This window comes from Nicotiana tomentosiformis, chromosome 10, assembly GCF_000390325.3.
Source record: "Nicotiana tomentosiformis chromosome 10, ASM39032v3, whole genome shotgun sequence".
In the NCBI taxonomy this organism is placed as follows: domain Eukaryota; kingdom Viridiplantae; phylum Streptophyta; class Magnoliopsida; order Solanales; family Solanaceae; genus Nicotiana; species Nicotiana tomentosiformis.
Genome location: NC_090821.1, coordinates 59,061,603 through 59,086,274, shown reverse-complemented (window position 1 = coordinate 59,086,274; position 24,672 = coordinate 59,061,603). Strand labels below are relative to the sequence as shown.

Sequence of the window (24,672 nt, the reverse complement as noted above, 5' to 3'; positions counted from 1 at the left end):
CCATGTCTGCCATGACATCCAGAAAAAGAAAAGAAAAAGAGGTATAATCATTAAGTTGGAGAATGAGTGATGGATCTACACGTGAAGTGAAGAAGCAATATAATAGCGCATGCAGTTGGTTGACTTCGATTGAATCTTTAATTTTATGAGACATATATGTATAGTTATAGGTAACGAGTTCGAGTAGGTAATTGAGTGACTTGAAGGAAGTATTGAATGTACCATAAAGTTGTTTTCATATGACTTACAAGTCATGAGTTAAAGTCATGGAATCAGCCATTGATACTTGCATAAAAATGAGCTACCTACGTCACACTTTTTGGAATATTGCCATTTTCCGGACTCTATATAAATAAGGAATGTTTCATTATACCTGTTAATCGGGCCGGGCTGACCCGTTTACAGCCCGTTACTGTAGCGTGGGGGCGGGCTGGGCAGGGAACGGGTTTCAAATGAACAGTTTTTTGATACCGGTGCACCGGAACCCGCTAAGCCCGTTAACCCGTTAACGGATTGTTAACGGGCTACAACCCGGTTCAGCCCGTTAACCCGTTAACGGGTTGTTAACGGGCTACAGCCCGGTTCAGCTCGTTTATTAACATTTTTTTTTATTTATTTTTAATGGACCAACTGAAACTCCTGATATTGACACTTGTATTTTTTATCTACACAAACATTTAGAAACATTATATAATTATTATGCTAACATTGTTGATGCTTCTTCTGCTATAGATGCAAATATTCCTTCAAGTTCAGTTTCAACATCTGGGACCAGTGCTTTGGATGATAATGATGGTGTTGAAGATTATTTGATTTGGTCTACAATACGGAAGCATCAACAAACCAGTAGCAGAAATATCAATGAACTTCAATTCTACTTGCAAAAGTCAGTAGAGCCCCGCACAAAGGAATTTCTACCATTGGATTGGTGGAGGAGCAACTCAAATCAATTTTCTGTTCTTTCGGCCATGGCTCGAGACGTGCTAAATGTGCCGATTTCAACAGTCGCATCAGAGAGCGCATTTAGCCAAGCAAGGCAGCAACTAGAAGATACCTGTCATTCATTGGGTAGCAACGCTTTGAAAATTCTAGTGTGCTTAAGAGATTGGATAAGATCAAAACGACGAAATCAAGGGTGTGACGAGGTAGATGAAGCGGAGGACCAAGAAAATAGAGATATAATGGTTTATGGTTCCGATTAAATCAATGCCGGAAACCAAAAATCTCATGTTGACATAGATGAACTTACAAAAATGATGCAAAGCATATGATGTACTATTTATTTTTTTATAATTGTTGTAAACTTTTAATTTGCAAGTTCAAAAATAACAAAATCAAAAAAAAAACTTGCAACTTAATTTGAAGTATTATATATTATTCAATAAAAATATCAAATGAAAGTCTTCGGAGTTTGATCCTTACATATAGGTCTTATTAAATAATTTTTTGTAGCCACTTACTTTCAAATTTTAATTTTAACATTATAAAATTCAAATTTCAAATTTCAAATTTCAAATTTCAAATTTCAAATTTTAAACTTCAAAGTTTAATTCTAAGCCTTAAAAGTTTACAATCACTTAAGTATCAATAACATTAAATAAGAAAAATAAAATTTACTTAAAAAAATAAAAAATCCACGGCCCGCTAACAGCCCGCTAAGCCCGAACCTGAACGGACAAAAAAACTCCGAAAAAATACAACCCGCTAACAGCCCACAACGTTAAACGGATGGACTGATTTTTTTTTGTACGGCCCGTCTCAACCCGCCCGTTAAACACCCGTAAGCACTGGCTTGCCGTTTTTATGACGCAGGAGACCTGAAAAACTTTTCCCATTTGGAAAGTCTTCGAGCCACATGCACCTACACTTTTCATGCTACATTTTGTCTACCAAAAGTTATGCTATAAGCAACTTTTAATTCCTTTGCTTCGGCTTGCCAACCAAACAATTATCCAAAGCTCAACAACAAATAATAACTTCATTTCATTCAAATCGTTTATACAAAAATATATGTACGCGCAAGTGAAGCTAAAAGGTAAGTTGTGTCGGTCGAACTCAGTAGTTTTAGTCCAGAATTTATATTTATGTTATTTGAATACATTCTGCTACTAATATTATACGATTTTACAAGTTATATAATTTCTATAACTTAAATCTACTTACTCATCAAATTTGAAATTTTGATACCATATTTTTCTATCAGAATCACTTTAAAATACATTTAAATATTTTCTTCAATTATTACTTTTTATTTAATCATCAAGTCAAATTAATATTTATAACTTTATATACATTCACATTGCATCGCATAAAAATGTAATATGAAGCAAAGTCCTTTTGAAGTTTCTTTTTCTTAAAAAAATATCTTTTAAAAAAATTCTCGGTGGGTTAAAGACTTATTAAAGTTGTATGATGGTTAACAACTGGCTAGCTTTCACCTATTCTATTAATAAAGTGAGAGTGACAACAATCTATAGGCTCTCACTGAAGAAGATATATCAACAATAGTATGCACATGGGATGAGTGGCCCAAATTAGAACTATGCTTGGAAGCATCATCAATTCTCTCTAATAAATTTGATTTTGGCATTACCCCTACAAAGAGGAAATAGCAATAGATATCTAAGGGAAAAAAATGAAGAATTAACCTGAATAGCAACTCACCCGGCGCTTAAATTTAAAGTAGTCAGTGGATGTATAACATATGTATAATCTATAAAAAAAAATCTGTATATAATCATATATAATTTATATATACCAACTAGAAAAAATAAACAGTGAATCCGCTCGATTATTTTTGTAAAGATAAGAAGAAAAATCAAATTACTATTGTTAATAGGTTAATGCACGACTCACACATTCATGAAACGAATAAGCACTAACATAAGCAATAGCCCACTTGTTTGACAAAACCTGATCAGAACTTTTCAAAGAATTGCACTAAGGTTAGAAGATACATACATGTTACATGCATATGATAATTGGTCGATTCAAAATTCAAAAGTTGTGGTTACTAAGTTACGAGAGAAAGTTTTGAAATGCATATCTAATTCTATGTATATTTTTTTCCGCGCATTTATACATGGTTCGACTAGAAGTGCGTACTAAATTCTACTAGATCAACCAGCAAATTCATTGTTGGATTCGCTACTACGTCCGGATAATGTGTATCTCTATAATCTTTGACTAACTTATAAAATAGTACATTTTGAATATCCGTGATATATCATGGTGACTCGTTTATATCAAGTCAAATGAAAAATTAATGTAGCATAGATAAATATTCAAACATTGCAACAGTAGAATTTAATATGATGTAGGCAACAATTCTTGCTTGAGAACAGTTTTTCACATGTAAGGGCCAACATGTTTGAGCCCGTGAAATAGTCAATTTTGAATGGTTTTTTTCTTTGCCTTTTTTGTTTGTTCAAATAACAGCACAATGGCCCCATTGTCACATGTAGCCACATGCATTATTTACACTTGCATCAGGAAAAGAGATTTTCTCAGTGTACTTAGCTCAATGTCCATAATAAATTCTCCTATCCAATTTCCAACCAACACTAACAACCCCTTTATTTTCCTTTTTCCTAAAATTCTAGTTGTTAACCGATTTTTTTTTATGACGGTGGTGTCAAGACTAGCTTGTACGTGCATCGTGTATTTCATCGCGCACCTATTACCACGTACCAACATAGATACCATGTAAAACTGCCCACTAAAGCTTGAGAAAATGAAAAGAATCACCTAGTGTTAAGGGATTCTTATTTCATATATCAAATGAAAGACATCGACAAGTTGATTTTTTCGGAAATATAAACTTGAAAAAAAAATCACGAATTAGTTGTTCCAATAGAAGGAAACAAAGGCAAGACAGATAGTTTTTTTGTAATATTATACTACCAATTTGTGTACTCATTTCAAATTGCAATGTTTTTTGGTAAAATTGGCCTATGTAATCTTATAGTACCAATTTGTGTAGTCATTCAGTGAGGTAAAATTGCTGCTTTGTTTTGACTTATTTTTTCAATCAAGAACTTCCCAATGTATCATATACTGTACAATTCACCTTAAAGAAGGAAAACTCAATTTCAATACCTCAACCTTTTCTTTTGTCTGCAATAAAAAACCAAAAACGATTACTTGTAGTGGTTGAAGTGTGGGGCTTTATTGTGTACTGAAACTATTTGGACCACATTATGATATGGGCCATTCAAACTTCAATGGCACATTTATAACGCAGATAACAACCTTGTACAAGAATTACTTATCATATTTTTCTCTTCATTGTTTGGATTTATCTTATATTTAACCATAGTGTAAATGCTACCGAATAAGGGTACATGTTGTAGAAGATTATTTGCCTTATTTTTAGGTCAATAGTTTCATTATTTATAGGCGTTACCTTTAATTACCTTTAACTTACCTTCAATAATTGTAGTAGGATGAATAAGATTTTTTCATCCTTAATCAGATATTTGAGATTCAAGCTTTGGTATGAAAAAAATCTTAGTAAGGAGCGCTTCCCATTTAATAGGCTTTATGCTACGTGAATCCGGATTAGTTGAGACTAGGGGTGTTCATAAAAACCCGAAAAACCGAACCAAACCGACCAAAAAACCGATACTTTTTAGGTTTGGTTTGGTTTTGGTTTTGAATTTTAAAAACCGATCAAATTTGGTTTGGTTTTGGTTTTAATCAAAAAATAAACGAATCAAACAGACTATAAAAGTAGCTATTTAAATTTATTATTACACACACACACACACACACACACACACACACACGCACACACACACACACATATATATATATATATATATATATATATATATATATATATATATATATATATATATATACATATTAGTCATTTGTATTTTTAGTCTAGTTCTTTGCTATTATATTAATCTAATTCCTTGCCTTTACATTCTAGTTTGATTGGTAGTTTTCTTTTGCTAAGTACAAGAATTTATTTCATGTTAAAAATAATCGATTTTTAATTGAGTACTTAAATTATTCATCACTATTTGATTCAATTATCATCAATATATCTTGGTAAATGATAGATTTCTCAAAGAGCAATTGATTTGATAGTGTTACTTTGAAAAGGTAGTCGCCGGAATATGCGTTTGATAGTGTCTCATATTTAAGAAAACAAATGATAAATAATCGAAAAAACCGAAAAACCGACAAAAACCAAATCGATAAAAACTCGGCTTAATTGGTTTGGTTTAGTTCGAATATTTGAAAAACCGACTTACTTGGTTTAGTTGTTTTTTAGGAAAAAAACCGACCCAAACCGAACCATGAACACCCTTAGTTGAGACTACCATGCGAATACTGGACATCAGGTGAAAAACAAAATAAAAAACTTTAAATTGACCTAATAGTGTAAAGAAAATTATGTTAAGCGTGTATAGAAATTAAACCTTTAACAAAGCAATTGGGCCCCAAAGAATTGAAGAACTAAGATTTTTTTCTTGAGAAGTTTCAACATATTATCCTTTGCTTGATTATTACGTTTTTTACGTTATGTGGTAAGCAATGGAACGAATGGAGGAATCCTAAGTTATAACTGCGTCAAACGCAAGAAGCAGACTTGAAGTGGGGTTTTTTCTTTTTTTTTGGTTTCTCATCCAATGTCCGATATTTGCATTAAGATTCTAAATAATTTAGATTTGCAACCACGTAAAGCCCATTAAAAACGTAAGCGCTCCCTATCAGAATTTCTCCATTACTGAGACTCGAGCACCAGACCTTTAATTAAGGGTGAAAGAATCTTATCCGTCTCACATTATTATGTTCCATAGCTCATCATATTTATATACATATTTGGTTCAAATGTGTTGGCAATTTGTTTAGGACCATTTCACTTAGCAAATCCTTAAATTCCTTTCACACTCCGAAATTCTTCGATGAGGCATCGAACAGCTTGTCCACTAGAAAGGAATAAGCAATATCTACTGTATTTTAAATATTAAAACAAAAAAAGGAGAAAAAGACCAAGTAGTTATGGTGGCATTTCCACCGTATATTTATCATCTAGATAAAGGTTTTATCTCAATGGAGCAAATTGATGGAATATGACAAGGTATTGAACATAATAAAGAAAAGATGAAAACTATTTGGGAGCAATTTAGCAAATAGATAATGTGGAGTTGAAATTGGAGAAAAAATACACCAAAGATAAAGCACATGAAAAGATTCAGTTGGTGTCCTGTGCCTAAATACAGGTGCCCTTTTCTATATATCTTTTTTTTTTGGGCATTCGAATATTAGTATGATTAATTTGAGTTTGCGTCAGATAGGCCCATTAAGAGTAGGGGTGTCAATGGATATTTAAAAACCGACTAAATCGATCGAATCGCACCGTTCCGAACCGATTTTTAGGTTTCTCTAAATAAAATAGTAGGTTTTTATATAAATCTATAACTGTACCGATAATTAGGGTAGGTTTATTATTTTATGAAAATAAATCGAAAAAGTACCGAACCGTACCGAATAAATTTACATGTGAAAAATATATTTATATTTTAAGTTTTAATTTTTTTCTTGGGCCTTGGAATTATGAAAACAGATACAAGCCAACAAGTAATTAAACTCAAAATCCTAATTTCCAAACCTATAATGCTACTCCTATTGAAACTAAATTTTTTTCAACATATTCACTAATAAGACACAAGGTATTGTAGCGATTATGAGCAGCAAACTACAATATATTGAATACGTTTACTTTCGTATGATTTATATTTATCTTTTTGAATACTTAATCATCTATAGACTTTATTCTTAAGTCTCACCTTGGTTAATATCTTTCCACTCGTGTGATTTATATTTTTTTGTATTTGCTTAGGGTTTTTTACGTTGTTGTAGAATAGTTGATGGATCTGTATACTCTGGCGATCTTTCATATTTTCTTAATTCATCATCCTTTAAACTGTAAAAATGTATAGAGAGTTTTGCTAAGTCGTATAAATGTACGTATGTTATTGTATTCTAGTTCTACTAGTGATTTTTACATGATATTTTAAAAAAATACTGAAAATTAACCGAACCGTACCGATACCGAAGAAAAACCTACATGATTGGGACGGTTTCGAAAAGTCTAATTTTGATTGTACATAATAGAGTAACCGAAAAATTGGTATGGTACAAATTTTATAAAATAACTGGCCAAACCGAACCATTGACACCCCTAATTAAGAGGATAAAGCGCTTCCTATCAAGAAGTTCTACATTTACGGGCCTTGAACTCGATACCTCTAATTAAGGACGAAGAAATTTTCCACCAGATCCTTGGGTATGATACAGTTATGTCACACGGATATAGCACATGAGAGTGGGCTATACATTTGAATGGTCCCCTCTAAATCCCCAACCTCTCATGCAACTATTTCCAATTTGTGAAATTGAATGGCCATAGCCCATAAGAAATGGCCAACATGGACTTTATTGCAAGAGAGGAACTTTACTGCAAGAGGAGCTTTCTTTGGCCCAGATAATGATTGTTGTGTTGTTATTCTTGACAAAACTCAAACCATCATAAGAGAAGTGGAAAGGTTGAATATTGGAGTTGGACCTAGCAGCAAAAGTTGCAAAAAGGCAGCATTTTCACTGTTGAACATGATGGTCTTTTAGTAGAAAACTTCAGAGCTAATAAAAAACACAATATAACAAGAAAGTGGATCATGAGTTTCCCACAAATAATGATGATAAGTCATACAAGAAGAGCGCACATTTATTGTTGTCGTAACAGTGGTTTCAAGCCAGCTTGTACGTACCTGTACTAATGCTAAAACATACGATCTCACATTGTACCATGAGGTTCCCACAAACAATGATGATAAGTCATACAAGGACGCACATTTCTTGTTGTTTTAAGAGTGGTGTCAAGCCCAAGCCAGCTTATACGTACCTCCACTAATGAATCGCGTGAAGCTGGATCATACAATCTCACACTGTACCATGAGGTTCCCACAAATAATGATTGTAAGTCATAAAAGAAGAGCGCACATTTCTTGTTGTTTTAAGAGTGGTGTCAAGCCAGCTTGTACGTAACTCTACTAACGAATCGTGCAAAGCTGGAACATACAATCTCACACTGAGTGTTAAACTGAAATTCAAACCAAAAATCACTATGTAATCATTTCACTCCTAGCTCACACTGAATGTTAAAAGCTTTCAGTCACCTTGCATCAATGCTATGCAACCATCATTAAATGCAACTTTGTATATGGAAAAGACAATCAATCAGCCAACTGAAACTGCATAACCACAATCCAGGTGGAATTCTAACCAGAGTTTCATGGCAAAAATTGCCAACCATGAAAGACTTAAATTTTACAGCTTCAGGTAATCATGCACTTGATGCACAAAAGATAAGTCAATTGATGCCTACAACTTGCAAGTCACAATTTTCACCACATTAGGTATACAAATTCTGATACAATGATCAAGACCAGTTTTAAACTTACAACAAAACATGCAATTTGTTTGATGCCCTTTAAGTGCAAATAAAATTTCCTCTACATTACATTTTACAACATGATTAAGCCACTAAACATTCTGATTCAATAAACAGGATTAGCTTTAGGAGACCCACGGCCGAAGGCCATGGAAATCGGCCTGCAATTATATACAAAATTCCATTGTTACTTCTTCCCGGAACTTGTTGCTTTTGAAGATCCCACCACTGCATGATCAACTGACCCAATAAATAGCTGTGACGAAAATGTATTAGTTTTTCTTAATTTCCCTGAAAATTCCTTTCCCGAATTACCCTTCAAAGAAAGATTCTTCCTAAACCGGTTCTTGTTTAGTGAGAGCATAGTGCTCCGAGATGGTGCTTGCAAGGCCCCTTCAACACAATCTCCAGAATAAGCACAGCCCCAAGGCTTGGATGGTCCGTCTTCATTGAACGTTTTAAGCCTAGGAAAGAACTTGGAAAAAGGTCGCTGATCCGGAGAACTACCATCTTCGAGCTTGGCGCAGATGGGACACGGAGGATCACTTTTACATGATTTTGGTGTAGTTTGCTCCAAACATTCAGCATGAAATACATGGAGACATGAAAGAACCCCAGCAACTGGCATATCTCCACTTCTCACAATTCGTCGGGAACTCCAAGGCGACCTCTGCGAGAGAAACCTCTCGCATAACCCACATCTGAAGCCATCTGAAGGGTTACAAGGTTTACATAGGAATTCAGATTGAAAGGATTCAGAAGCCTCTGTCAGGTCAAGACTGCCACTAGCACTGCTCAAGCGGTGTTTATCTCTTTGTGGTGTTGAGGTATCAAGTTCTAAAAAACCAGGTGAGAGGCTGTCAATAGCTTCTCTTCTAGGTGTTTCAGTTGGAAATGACAGAGGATGTATGGGTTTAGACATAAAGAAACGACGACTTGGGAAGCTACGATGAGACGAATGGGACTTGGTGATTGAATCACAATCACTATTGTCAGATCGGGATGAAGTTGAACCTCCACCATCCCTAGCAGTTGATGTTCCCTATAAAGAAATTCATTGTCATAAGAAAGCTGTATTTAAACTAACAAACATCAAAAGAATGCAGATAGTGGAGAACAGCAAATGCATACCTCCATTGTGGGTGAAAATGAAAATGGCCTCAAGATTGCATCTAACAAGAAAAAAAAAAAGAAGCAAAATTAGCAGTAGAAATGAAATATCCAGAATGGTGGCATCCGTAAAAGAGCATTGGCTGACCAATAGGCCAAATGTTTCAGAAGCAGTAACAGAATTGATTCTTTAAGCACATTAACTTGCTATCTTATCTCTACAGCACTCAATGTGAAATTAGACATCGTAAAAAGGAGCATGGTCAACCATAGAGTTTCAGTCCATATTATTACATTTTAATGAAAAACTAAATCAATATCATGTTAAGATAGACTGGCTTTTCTATCCTATATGATGTTGGTAACTGTCCTTTTATAGAAATAATCAAGAACCACAGCTTCCAGCTTCAAAACTCAGTGGATAATGAGTCCTCCTCTATCTACCTTAAAAACAAAACTTAGTTACATTCCTTAGCAGGGTTCGAACTCGTGATGTCGCCTACCACACATCTTGTGTTGCAATGCATTGCCCTTGAACCAAAGCCCTGGGGGCATTGGTAAGCGTATTAAGACTTGTGAAATAGATCTAATATGTTACTTAGAGTTTTTCTTTTCTTTGAGATAAGTATATGGGTGTGTTTGGTACGAAGGAAAACATTTTCCGGAAAATGTTTTCAACTTTCCAATGTTTGGTTGGCTTAAATGTTTAAATGTTTTGGAAAACATTTTCCTCAAGAACTCATTTTCCTTCAATTGGAGGAAAATGTTTTCCCCATCAAGAGAAGGGAAAACATTTTACAAAACTCTTTTTCAACCTTCCCCAAAGCAGGTTTATTTTGAAACCACAACAGACCTATTTCTTCTAAACTACAACCTCATTTTGGGGGGGGGGGGGGGGGGGGGTCTCTTTAGATAAGTCTTTGATTTTGCACATTCGATTGTCCTTTTGTTTGCTCCAGATAGTCCACATATAACGGTGAGGAGTAACTCCTAGATTCCTTACCTGTGTATCTTGTTAACTGATGACCTTCAGTTAGCAGAAATATTAATTTCAGACAGCATAACTATAAGCCAACAGATTAAAGTTACATTGCTTCAGTATCAAGTTGACATATGTTTTCGTGAATTAGCTATCTAACACATTTTAGAGAGGCCCAACTAAGACTTATTTAACTAACTAATGTTTCAAAAATATATAAGAAATTAGCATCATAAACAAATTTTAACTTTTAATTAACATCATACACCTGGAGAATGTGCATACTGGTAGACGGGAGCCAGGAGAAAGAAATATGCCAAAATTTTCTAAAAACTCTGTGTACCATTAGGGGCATTATGTAGCGTGCCAAACCTCGAACCTGTTTACAACTAATATTTGACAAAGACACCCACCTATCTGTATTTTTATACACCAGACTACAGAATGTTAGTCAGAAAAAGAAGCGAAAGAAGCACCTAAAGGATTTGCCACCATTCACCAATTATGTGGTGGATGAGAATGGTAACTCAGTTGTTTCCGTGCAGGAAAGAATGAAGAACACGGATCTTCATTTGCCTAGAAGCCAACATCCAGCAGTCATCCTAGTACAGGAATACTATGGAGGAATTACTGGTAAGAGATTGCTCGCTCGGTCAAAGTTCCCGCAACAAATAAATGCATAAATGGTTGAATCAAAACTATTTAAAAAAATGAATCACTTGCGCCTAAAGCATATCGCCTGAAGGTTTTGTGTTTTGCAAAACTGCCACAAAATACTTGTTTGCAACAGTTGTGGCAGACGAGCAAAATCTCATTTTTACACTTCTGCCCTACACAACTAACGCAGCCTTTTCTTTCGTGACGGTGGCTATCAAAAGATCCATTACAATGAAAAAGAGAGAAAAGGGGAAAAGGAGTCTTTCGGATGGAAGTTCTCAGGCTGAATACTGAGCAAATCTACTCATTTTTCCTTCATTCATCTGAAATACTGCAAGCACGGAGAAAGATGAAGGTTGCAATATGTTTAAGGTCACCATGCAACAAGTCAAATCAAGATGAATCTTAACAATATTGGATGTACTGGAGCATGATCAGAATGAGACTAACCCAAATACAGCTCAAAATAATATAGAGGATTGATATAGCCGGCATAATCGTTTTTGCGTCTTAATGAACCCAAAAGCAATATCTTGCGCAATATTATGCATAATAAATATTTTCCAAAAACATATTGTGCATAGGAACATAGGAAGAGTCATTGTTATTGAAATTTAACTGAGTAAAAATTGCAGGTAATAAGGAACTTTAGGTAAAAATGCCCAAACTAAAGGCCATTCAATAAATCCACTAAAGAATCATAATAGGGCAAACAAACAATATTGTCATCCTACAAACAACATCCAGGAATTCTAAAGAAAACAAATTTTCAATCTTTGCTTATTCCTACAATTCTTCTAATGGCCCATATGTATGGGCCAAACTCCTGCGCGTGCCTTCAACAAAGAAGTGCACTACTAGTGCCAATTTACCTAACCAAAAGACATAATTCTCTCCTAATTTGTTAGAGCAATTTTTCCTTCCAACGGCATCCCTATTAGCACCTCGAACCCTAAACGGCAAAGCTTGTTATCCTCAAGAATTCAGAACAAATAACACAAAATCGCTACCCTATTATCATCATCAATTAGACATCATATTACCAAGGATGTTGAACTAAGAAAACTGATTCATAAACTTCACCCCCAAAAAACAACTCAAGGGTACATCAAAACTCGAAAAAGGGGCTGGAGGATACCAAAATTAGTTTTGCACAAGCAATCAAGCATTGTGCCTTCTACCTAGACCACCTTGCCCAGTGATAGCTGAACCCATCTTATGGGTTTTAGAAAATGTGTTTACAAAATTCCAGGGCGAGATACCAAAAGATTCTAGGGGTGGACACTACCACATCAATGAGATACTCTTATTCAAGAACATGTCCACATGTCAACTGTCAATGGTAATGAAAAGAAGAAAAGGTGTTCTCTCGCTTTTCTTTTTGCAACCCGAATGGGGATCCCTCATCGATACTAGCCTTTCCAACCCCTGATGCTTTGAAGTTTCATGTAATACCCTAATTGTTCATCTTTCCAAAGTTGGAAGGTTGGACAAATATCCTCTGTTCCATAGCATCTCCGGAAATACTTTCAATCCCCTTGCATTTCCCCCATCTTTCACCTATGAATCCTACAGCTAATCCCCTTCACCTGGGCGTAGCACCAGTCATGTACTGTTTGGTTTGCCGATGGACTTAACCTACCTAACTCTAATTTATTTATTTTGGGCTTTTTAGATTGACACCAGTCAGTCCAAAATTAGCTTGTGTCAGTGTCTCATAGAACACCCCAATGCACGGGCAATACAGGATAGCACAAGCAAACGAATAAGAACCTTGTATCAAACTCCAAACAAAAACCACAAACTATCAACAAAAAAATATATACATATATATGATAAAAAACATCAGCTGATTACTCAGTCAACATAAGTGTGAGAGACTAAAACCAAAATAAGCATTCTTAGAAGTTTAACTCATATACAAAAGAAAATGCAGAAGCAATATGCTTACCCCTCCTTGAAGTACCATAATCATCAACATTGATTTCTTGGATAGCTGGTGGAGTCCACTGTTGTGCAGGAGAGATGTCCGACGGACTACTATAGTATGCACCAACACCACCATCTGATACGAGATATTGGTGATTGGCCAATTGGTTTCCCCTCACCCAACCTCTACTCTCTCTGCTGTTTGACGAAGCAGAAGATCCATACAATTGAACCCCATCATTAGACCCAAAAGATAATGCTTCAGGTTGGAAACGGAAATCCCATCTGGATGGTGCTGGCGAGAAGCTTGAATTAGTCCGCCAGTAGGGCTCATGTGGGCCCATAGACCATTCTCCGCTAGCTGCAGTGGACCCATGTGGCCTTGCAGCCACACAACAAAGGGACCCCGTCTTAGCTATGTTTCACAAGACTCACAAGGTATTATATTGGTGCTTGCTTCTGTCAATTCTCAACTTTCAAAGTAAAAGGGCAGCTACAGTAACTACTCCATTCAGCCCCACAACAAAGGGACCCCCACATTTGTCAATTCTCAATTTTCAAAGTAAAAGGGGTAATTCAAGTAACTACTCCATTTTTTCTGTATCTAACACCAAGAGAGTGAGCTTTTTCCCTCGCTGCTTAGGACTACTTCACATGTCCTTATGAAATGCACCGGTAAGTGCAAAAACCAATTATATACAACAATTCCGCTAAAACAAGCACAAGCATGGCATGATTACGTCTGCAGAAAACTCAGACGATGCTTAACTATCGGGAAGCAAGAAATACCATGCACGGAGTGTTGATAACAGTATTATTCTTCGCTACTTGACAATCACCAATCTACATTCATGAGAAGGAAAACGTCAGGACGAAATATAGAAGGTTACCAACAGGAGTCATGCTTAGAAGGCTTGACTTAGAAAAAGGGAAAACATTAAGTGCAACTAACTTAGCAAAATAAATTTAAATAACACCAAGGTGCATAACATGAAGGTAATATAGGCATAAAAAACTCTTCTTTAAGGTGATGCAGAAAGCCGATGAAGCTTTGGCCCAATTGACAAGGCTGAGGAGCTAATTCGGTTCAATACTTCAATCACAGCAGGAGGAAGGTAATCATATTTGTTATATTCTTCCAAAAATGTGAATAACTTCGTAATTAATATCCCCAAAATTAAGATACATTGTATTTAGCATGACTATTCATAACTTTTTATCTCTCTTACCATAGTGGGTTGTACTCTCACTTCAATCAATAAATAACTACGCCTCAATCACAAATCAGTCGAACTTCGCGAAATCCATCATCCATCACTTCACTCAAAAACAAATTGGAAACCGAGATTCGAGAAGGCAAATACTAGTTCGTATGAATGCTGAAGTGTCTGAAGTGATACAAATTATCATAATGCATTTGAAATTTCCTTTCTTTTTTCATTTTTGTTTCTCAGGTAACATTAAACAGTAAACAACTTCATATAAAGAACACAATAATTACAAGTCAACCACAAATATATACAAAGCCATCAAAACTAAGAGTTAAACGAAAAGGAAATACCAAAACTACTGCAAACAAGAATAATGACCTTATCAAAACATATTTATTACTACCAATTATTAGAGACCCAATACAAATTTAAAACCCCACATAGTAATAACAAAACCCCAACTCCAAAAACACTTCAAAAACTGATCTGAAACCTCAAAAACCAATAAAAAGCAAAAAAGACACAATCTTTACCTAAAATGAAATTCCCAAAACCCTACTATCAAGATTATAAAAGTGTATGTATGGAAGTGAAAAATTGGATATAAAAATATAGTAGCTAAAAGGTTATTGAGTGAAACTTACAATTATTTGAATTATTGGGGTTTTGATGATTGGAATTTTTGCAGACTGAAAGTGGAATTTTGAAGGAATAAAAATGTCTGCGTGCAAATGTGAATAAAAACCCTAACTTCTCGCTGATACTGCTATTGTTTTATTATTTTATTTATGTGTATCTTTTTGCTCTCATGACCTTCATTTTTGTTGCTTTATCCATGTTGGTCCCTTTTATGTTTTGGTTTGCGTTTACGCCCTTATCACTGTTACTAACTATCACTATTTATACTGCCGCTTGTGGGTTCTATATTTCTCTGACTAGAATTGAGAAATATTTTATAATTTTATAAAACTGCTATTATTTTATAATTTTATTTATCGAACATTCTTTATCTTATTTTCTTTTTTTTAGCACCTTTGTAAGTTCTCAATCAATTAATTGTCTCAATCTCATATCATTTGTTGCTGGTAAAATATGTTGAGAAACCGCTTGGTGTGATCAAAGTAGAAGTAAGACATCCCTATTTCCCTCAATAATTAGCTATATATTAATAATGTGTGTAGTGAATCTAAGTGTGAAAATGTCTAGCTTTTCACGCGGCACGATGCCGAGAGCTAGGGGTGTTCGCCAAAAAACGAACCAAACCGAGAAAAAAAACTGACATCTTTTTGGTTTAACTTGGTTTGGTTTTTAATTTTAAAAAACCGATAAAATTTGGTTTGATTTTGGTTTTATACAAAAAAAAATGAAAAAAACGAACCAAACCGATCATATAGATACCTATTTTAAAAATTATATATATATATTATTTCTAAAAAAAATTTTATACTATATGTAATATTTTACACTCTTGGGACTAACCTTTGAAATATTTCTTTAACTGCAATGGGCCTAAGTCAATTTAGCCAGTTAAGACAAAAGGTCTTTAATTCCTTAGGGTTTATTTGATTCTCTTTCACCCCTTCACAACAAAACATACGCAGCTTCCATGCCAAACAAAATTCTCTCCTCCTTCCCTCTAAAATTCTTGATAGCGACCGATGGCAACCACAACTGTGAGAAATGAACAGGTTTTTGCCTTTCTTTTTGGTCTTAACCCCAACTAGTTATCTTTTTTTTAATGGATAATTTGAAAATAATTTACATGAAATTGTAAAGTATTTTTGTATCTCTTATGTAGTTCTTTTTGTTCTTGACCATTGTTTGCCTGTTTCGTCTCTCTTAGCAGATGGATTCATAAGCCGAGGTTCAGAAAATTCCTCAACTTGAAGGCAACAATACTCCAGTTATTGATTCAAGTGTTCCTACTCCTCCTAAAAAATATAAAAGAGCAGCACCTTCTGAAAATGATTTTGGTCTTGGGAGGGAAACATCAGACATTTGGAAATACTTTTCCAAATTTTTTGATAAAGATGGTAAGCATAAGTCAAAATGTAGTTTCTGTACTAAAACTTTTGCTTCCGATACTAAGAAAAATGGGACTACTACATTATAGAACCATTTGAATATTGTTTGTAAGAAATTCCCTTTTAGATTCATTGACAGAACGCAGACAACACTCAGGTCTTACCCAAATAAAGGAAGCGGACAAGAAGGTAGTGTTGGTACTTATAAACTGGAAAGAGTTGTGTATAATGTCAATGATATAAGAAGGGTTATTGCTGAATTTGTGATCATTGATGAACAACCATTTAAAGTCGTCGATGGGGGAGGTTTTAAAAGATTAATGTCAATTGTTGTGCCTAATTTTGAGCTGCCCTCTCGTTTGACTATTGCTAGGCAATGTTTAAAAAATTATCATGAGGAAAAAGAAAAGTTGCATATTCAAAATCAATATGTATGTCTCACTAGTGATACGTGGACATCGCTCCAAAACCTAACTTACATGGTTATAACTGCCCACTGAATTTATGATAATTAGAACTTGCAAAAAAAATTCTGAACTTTTTTCAAGTTCCAGATCATAAGGGTGAAACAATTGCAAATGGTATTGAGGTTTGTTTATTAGATTGAGGAATTGAAAATCTATTTACTGTGACCCTAGATAATGCAACTGCTAATGATGCAGCAATTAGACACTTGAAAGGGAGGATTGAGGATTGGAAAGAATCGTCTTGGGAAATGACTTTCTACATGTTAGATGTAATGCTCGCATTTTGAATTTAATTGTAAACTAAGGATTAAGTGATCATATTGAGTCTATTTCTCGGGTCAAAAATTATGTGAAGTATGTTAAGTCCTCTTCTGTAAGATTAGCTTCCTTTAAATCAACTGTTGAAAAGGTAAAGATTGATAGCCATGGTCTTTTGAGTTTAGATGTTGAAACCAGGTGGAACTCAACTTATATGATGTTAAGTACAACTATAAAATTTGAGAAGGCCTTTTCAAGAATGTATATTGATGATCACAAGTACCAAAAGTATTGTCTATATATGATTGAAAAAACAGTGCACCCAAGTGGGGATGATTGGAATGAGGTAAAAGTTTTTACAAAGTTTTTTGACATTTTCTATCATATTACTTTGAAATTTTCAGGAACTTTGTATGTTACTTCAAATTCTTTCTTCCATGAGCTTTTTTATCTTCTTAACTTTATTGCCAAAAATTCTCAAGGTGATAATCAAGTTCTGATTGATATAGTTGTTAAGATGAAACTCAGATTTGATAAGTATTGGGGTGACTTTGATAATATGAATATATTATTATTTATCGTTGTTGTGTTGGATCCTCGGTATAAGATGAGGTATGTAAAGTTTATTTTTGCTAAATCTTATGATTCTTTGGCGGGAGATTTGAGATCAGACAAAGTGATAGATACTCAATCTCGCTTGTATAATTGCTTTAAAGATTCTCCTGCTGAAAATTCTGATGAGATTTTGGGAGGTCAAGTTAGTACGATGAGTGAAGGTGATACTGGAGAGATATGAAAATCACAATGGAAAAAATATTTGCTAGTGTAAGATAATGAAGGAAGTAAGACTGATCTTGAGAGGTATTTGATAGATAATTTGGAGTTGGCCAAAGATTTTAATATCTTGTCTTGGTAGAAAGATGCAAGTAAAAGGTATCCAATTGTTTCTAGGATTGCAAGTGATGTTCTTGCAATTCATGTTTTTACTGTTGCATCTGAATCGGCTTTTAGTACTAGTGGGAGGATTCTTGATTCATATCGAAGTTCTTTATAGCTAAAGACGGTAGAAGCTCTAATTTGCACTCAACAATGGCTCAGGTTAACTCCCAAAGAATGCAACATTGAAGATATTGTAGAAGAAATCCCAAAACTTGAAATAGTTGAAAAAGGTAATTTTATACATTTAACTCATTATGAATATATTTATATTTGTGAATTACTTAATACTTAATATTTTTATTTTTTTATCTTTCAGAATATCCCGATAATGTTTTGAGCATCGATTAGATCGGATGATGAAACTGGCTTCAATCATATTCTTGTTACTTGAAATTTGGATGTATTTTTTGATGTGGATACTTTACTTTACCATATGAAAAACTATTTTACAGTATCCTATTATAATTTTATTATTGTAATATAAACTTTGTGACTTTGCAATCTTCTATTAACTTTATAAAGTTGGGGTGATAGAATAGCATTAATGTGTGTCTCTAGTGATTAGCACCATCTTCAACTACAAGTTTGCATTTCTTTTTTCACGAGGGATTGTAGATATGTATTTATTTGTGTAATGAAGTTTTAAGTGCACAGGTCTGAGTAGTGAGTGATATAGAAATTGGATATGCTTGTCTAATTTTTCTATGTGGCCAGAAAGGTCATATAACTTCTCTCTTTTAGCTGCACTCTTTGGCTAGAGTTCTAAAGGAGCTAGAAATTTGTTATGTGCTTTTTGTGAAAAGTTGGGACACCTTGTTTCTTTGTCCAGTCATTTCATTATTGAGTTTCTCATTACTAGTCATTCAACCGAAAGCAAACCCCTTTTCAAAAGGAATCATAAAGTCCACAACTCATGTATTCTTAAAAAACCTGACAAAAATCGAAAAAATCGAAAAACCAAAAAAATCCGACAAAAACCGAAATCTATAAATTTCTATTAATTTGGTTTGGTTTGGTTCAACAATTTGAATAACCGACGTATTTGGTTTGTTTTTTTTAAGGTAAAAATCGACCTAAACCTAATCATGAACACCCCTACCGAGAGCTTAGATATTTATTATGATGAAGATATCATTAATCCAAAAAGGCCTTTTGGCCGCATTGAGGAAATCAGTCAATGAACCTAGTTGCTTGACACCTAGGTATGTACTTCCTTTACAATAGATAGTTGTAATGAAATGTTAAATTTCTACGTCATGAAAAACAGATTTCGAGTCACTTAATCATATCCCATAATCATGGCTTCCTTCATGCGTAGTTAAATAGATCAGGTTCCTAAAACTATTATAGGCACGTCTTTATCGCCCAATTAGAGCCAATTAAAACTACCTCATTTAAATTTTGAACATTGGGCCCTTAATTGATTAGGCTCAAACTGTCACTTATTTAACTTTCTACTCTCAATTACCTCCCATAATCTCTTACCTCTCTATGAAATTCTCCGAATCATAAGCAAAAGCAAACAACTCCAAACCCCATTTCTCTATAATAAACCTGAAAATCTTAACAATGTCGACCTCACAAAATTTTCCCACATCTAGTTTCTTGAAGCCTGAAATCACTCCAACTGCCAACACCCATTTTGCCTCACCAACTCAGTTCGAGCCATACCAAACCCCATCCAAGAAACACATAAGTTATTACCGGACTAGTCGTTGACTTCGACGGGGAATAAAGTGAAAAATAAGAACATACAAGTCCAGCAGTGGAAAAATTTGAGATTCATGGGAGAGAAGCAGTGAAAGATAAGAATGAGAATGAGAAAAAAGTAAAAAATTGAGTGTTGATATTGGAGTTGCCACTGCTCATATGTAGGACACTGGATGCCCTAGTAAAAAACTAGAGGGAAAGGATGTTAGTATTGGCGTAGAAGAAGTCTTTGGCCAACAACCATTTTCTTCTGTTGCTGGTGAGGGCGTATAGGTTGGAGAAGAAAATTCATAAAAAGTTCTTATAAAGGAGACGATAGGAGATAATTTTGGAAAATGTGCTAAAGAGGTCCATGGACATGGTACCTTGGCCTCTAACAATGAACAATCTCCATATTTGAGGATATAATTTTCTGATATTAAGGGAGAACTTGAAGTGGACAAGGAAGGGAGTGATAGTGATGATGTAGTTTTAGCTTATATATTTACTCAATTGAAGAAGAAAAGTGTAGGTGAAAGGAAGAAACCATATAGGAGTGTTAAACACACAGCCAACAAGACAGTTAATATGGAAAGTCTGTGACTCACAAGACTAGGATCCAAACACCAAGGGGATCCCAAGTCTCTTGAGAAAGCTTTAGAGGAGAATAAGTAAAAGAGAAAGAAACGACACGAGTTTTAGTAGAGGAATGAGTCTGAGGTGGAATAAGTTAACTTGGTCAGTGAGGAAGGAGAGGAAGACGAGGAGGTTCCTCTTTAAAAAAGGGGGAAAAAGTTAGATTATCTTCAGCCACACCAAAAAAGAAGAGGACCGCCAAAAAGGGAAAATTTGTGTAGGTCAAAGGAACCAATTTCAAATATTTTAAGAAAACTAAATATTATTGTTGTAGGCAAAGTGTTCTGGTTCAGTGATATGGTGATATCGAATGGTAGAGTGATAAACCTTGCTACTTCAGAGATGTTTAGAATAGAAGAACTATTAGAGAAACTTAAGAACCAAAAGTGGACAAACTTGTTTCTGTGCCCACTCTACGTGATATATGGTATTGCAATGTTGCACTTCTATACGAATTTCAAATTTCTTGAGGAAGGTACAGTGAGCACTGAGGTGAGGGGAATAGACTTGGTTCTTACTACTTAGCTCCTAGAAAAAATCTTGAAGGTGCTTGTGAATGGATTTGATACATATGTTCGATGAGAATGGCTCAAATCAGGGGAGGTAGAGTATGATATGTATTTGACCTTGAAGTATATACATGGAAAGGGAAAGGCGAAACCAATGAAGGCAAGTAAAAATAAAATAAAATCGATTCACAAGCTCATGTTCAAATTTGTGAATAAGTGTGTTATCTCGCTCTAAAATGAGGCATGAGGCTACTTACCTAGATCTAACAATTATGAAAGCTATGGACCAAAATAATTTGCTTAACTTTCCCTCAATAGTTATGAAATATATGACAGTTGATCAAGCATGAGGCACATATGCTTTGCCATATAGATTCTTGTTGACTATGGTGTTTTAATGTTTTAAGGTCCATTTGCAAGGACCAGTAAAGGGGGCAAAAGAGCACATGCTTGATGAATAGACCTTGAGGGAATATGACTACATTAAGAGGCCACCGAGTATAGAAGGTAAAAGCATAGTCACACATTTATTGAAGGAATTGACTGCTACCAAAGAAGGGATGGAGAAACTGCATGTTGAAGGCACTTCCTTGAAGGAGAAAAATAGGCAGCTGAAAGAAAAGATGAAAAAGAGAATGGTTGTTATTGCTGCACATTTTGATAGGCTCTTGGGGCTCACTCGTGGAGAGTCTTCTTCCAGCAAAGAACCTGGTGCTTTGTCCTCTTACGCGTCCTTGTCTAGTCCATAATTTGTCCCTATTATGATCAAATTGTGGATTGTTACCTTTTTATTTTTGATTGTGTGGCAGTTTGATTGGTTTGTTCAACCATCATTGGCTTAAGTCATTTGGCTTAACGTGGTACAACTTATCAATCAATATAAATTCCTATTTTTGGGCCATATTTATCTATTCAAAGTTCAAAATTTTTAATTGGATCAAACGTTTGAGATTTTAATATTATGTATGTGTTACCATGAGTTTGATATTGCTTAATTCTCACTTTTAAGAGCGCTTTATTTTTTTGATGATGCCAAAAGGGGGATAATATTGAAATTTTGTCTTTTTAAAATAATTAAAATGTTTTATGCCTAGTCATCTATAAAGTTGCATTGAATGGAAATTCAGTTCCTTATACTTGTGCAAACATAGACACTTTGAATAAGAGTGCTCACAACAAAACTAGTTCTTAAGCCGAAGAACACGAATAAGTTGAGTAATGTTAGATGAGATACACATGGATTTGTCATCGTCAAATGGGAAAAAATTATTAAGGGGAGCATATTCTATCATGGATATGTTTTAATGATTGACAAACTTTAATCAACTATATTGAAAGAACCAGGTTTTATGGACAATGTACTATGCTACTATAATGGTGTGTATATATGATATGCAGGTGCCAGGAGAACCAGGTTCTTGTAGAATAACATTTAATATTGATCAGACGTGAGAAGATATAATACGCGTGCAAGTTGTATTTGGGAAAAAAAATAGTTGCGTCTACAAGAAAATATCTTAGCTGGAGGAATTCATGTGTTAAAAGGGTTTTAACAAATAAGGAATAACTTGCACGGTAGAAAAAGGTTGAGGAGGTAAAAATAAAGAAACTAAATCAAATTAGCAGAGGATTTCGCTAACTGAAATATTCTAAATTTTGGAGCATTAATTAGAGAAGAATTTCGGTCACCCTTATACCGATATAAAGAGACCTATTGCAGACGTATACAACCAATATTATTCATACAAGTTAAGTATTTACTCTTGGCAGTAACAATCAATGCAAGAAGGTGCTCTCAAAGGATTTAAACTGCTCAACTAAAGAACCTATTCCAGAAAATGAAGCTACCTAGTTTTTTAGTTGTTTGGTTGAGTATATTTGTGATGAACATGCCTTTTACCAATAATGCTATTGGGCTGGTATTTGGGTTAGTTGTTAAAATAAGAAAATACCAATATGTGATGTGGGATCCGAGTTGAGAAAATCTATTAAAATATTAGAGTGCTGAAGAAAATATAAATAACATGAGTATGTAGTTGTTAGGCTAAGCAAGAACATGGTCTTTCTTTTTCATTTGCTATTTCGTAATAGCAGTCTGGAACCTCCATTTTCTTATTTTTCATTTTTTTTTGTTCATGAGTCAATTGTAATTCCTCAGTTTGGTTGACTATCAGATTATCTTTTCATTTGATAAATATGGATCCATTATAATATTGATATTGAATTGTAACCTATTTGCTTTTGAGAAGTGTAATCATAAGTTAACTACAAATTATTGTAAGTTTTATTTCATTTCTAGACTAGAGTTAATTTAGAAATGGGTCGCTATGATTGAGTTAATTTTAGGGTTAGGGTGCTAGAGTTAGTCTCATTGGTTATTGAGTTATAATCTAAGACCGCTCTTTGAAGTTAGTGAAGATTAAAGGCAAACCCTACGGGAGTAGGTCATGGTTTTTACTCACTTAAGTAATGTATTTTTCATATAAAAATCGTTGTGTTCTTTGCGTTCAATATTTTACTAGCTGTTTGTATCTGTTTTGGTATATCAAATAACTTGGTTTTTAATTTGCAAGAATGGATGAGACACAGTTCACTTCTCTTTTGTGTTATGATGTAACCCTAAAATAACATGATTCATCAAACTTCTAATGATGATTCTAAACCAGCTACTTGCTTCACAACATTATTGCGTCCATTTACTTTTGAACTTAATACTATACTAAAAACATATTCGCTTTAGTAGTAAATCATAACATAATTGCAATTCCTTTAAGAAAATATTAGTCATGTATTATTGTGAAGTTTCATTGCATTAATATAACTGAATTGAAGTTAATTTGATAAAATTTTTATATCAATTCCGCTCAATTGAACTAATTTCCTCCAAATATTAATAACTCATCATTTAAGACAAAGAGAGATTCTCTAAAATTAGAAATTCAATAATAACATTTATACTCATTTATACTTAAACAATCTACTCATTATAAATTAGACAAAATCCCTTGTTCATACAAAACCTTATCTAATAATCTATTTTAATTAATTTGTATTGCGATTACATCCTTAACTAGATTTGCATGCACGTCGAGATAATCTATACTCCTTGTATACAATCGCTCGTTTCAACACATTTAATCACCACTATGTTATACATATATATCATCTCAAATGTACAACCCACACACTCAAGTTAATATCTTCACTAGAACAAATACATATATAAAGTCTCTCCCGCCTCTCTCTCTCTCTCTCTCTCTCTCTCTCTCTCTATATATATATATATATATATATATATATATATATATATATATATATATATATATATATATATATATATTGTATTTGTTAGTAATTCTCTCGTTTCTCTTTCTTCTCCATTGTCTTCTCTAAGGTATTATAGATTAGGTCATATTTTTGGAGATATTTGATAAAATTAAAAGAATACAAAAAGATTAATATGACTCTTGCACAAGGACGATACAAGTAGAAGTAGGAGTGTCAATGGATTTTTAAAAATCAACTAGATCGTATCGAATCGGTTATTAGGTTTTTTTTAATAGAATTATAGGTTTTTATTTAAATTTATAATCGCAATGAATAATTAGGGTAAATTTTTCGTTTAATACAAATAAATTAATTTTTTTTAACCGTAACTAATAAATTTATATATAGGAAAAATATATTTTATATCTTAAGTTTAAAAATAAAAACACATTAGATTTTTCCTTGGGGCTTGTGATATAGAAATGGCTATAAGCCAACATGTAATTAACACCTAAAGCCCCAGTTTCCAA

At 34.1% G+C, this 24,672-nt stretch overlaps 1 protein-coding gene, 1 long non-coding RNA gene and 1 other non-coding gene across 4 annotated transcripts; 2 read left to right on the top strand and 1 right to left on the bottom strand.

Annotated features, from left to right (window-relative positions):
• Positions 1-8,367: 8,367 nt before the first annotated feature.
• On the bottom strand, positions 8,368-15,149 carry LOC104088590 (uncharacterized). Its single transcript, XM_009593291.4, has 4 exons — positions 14,998-15,149; positions 13,165-13,985; positions 9,599-9,639; positions 8,368-9,509 (listed from the first exon to the last, which is right to left on the bottom strand). Exons 2-4 carry the CDS (start codon positions 13,484-13,486, stop codon positions 8,655-8,657), a joined length of 1,218 nt encoding a protein of 405 aa, XP_009591586.2. The 5' UTR covers positions 13,487-13,985; positions 14,998-15,149; the 3' UTR covers positions 8,368-8,654.
• A 754-nt stretch (positions 15,150-15,903) lies between these two features.
• Positions 15,904-21,765, top strand: LOC104088589 (uncharacterized). Of its 2 annotated transcripts, none has more exons than XR_011411770.1 (4): positions 15,904-16,041; positions 16,200-16,386; positions 18,201-18,271; positions 21,283-21,765. It is a non-coding gene; the product is annotated as an uncharacterized lncRNA (long non-coding RNA). The 2 variants fall into 2 exon arrangements; XR_684607.4 differs by lacking the exon at positions 21,283-21,765 and adding an exon at positions 18,358-18,763.
• A 2,518-nt stretch (positions 21,766-24,283) lies between these two features.
• On the top strand, positions 24,284-24,389 carry LOC117278515 (U6 spliceosomal RNA). Its single transcript, XR_004508883.1, has one exon. It is a non-coding gene; the product is annotated as a U6 spliceosomal RNA (small nuclear RNA).
• Positions 24,390-24,672: the final 283 nt, after the last annotated feature.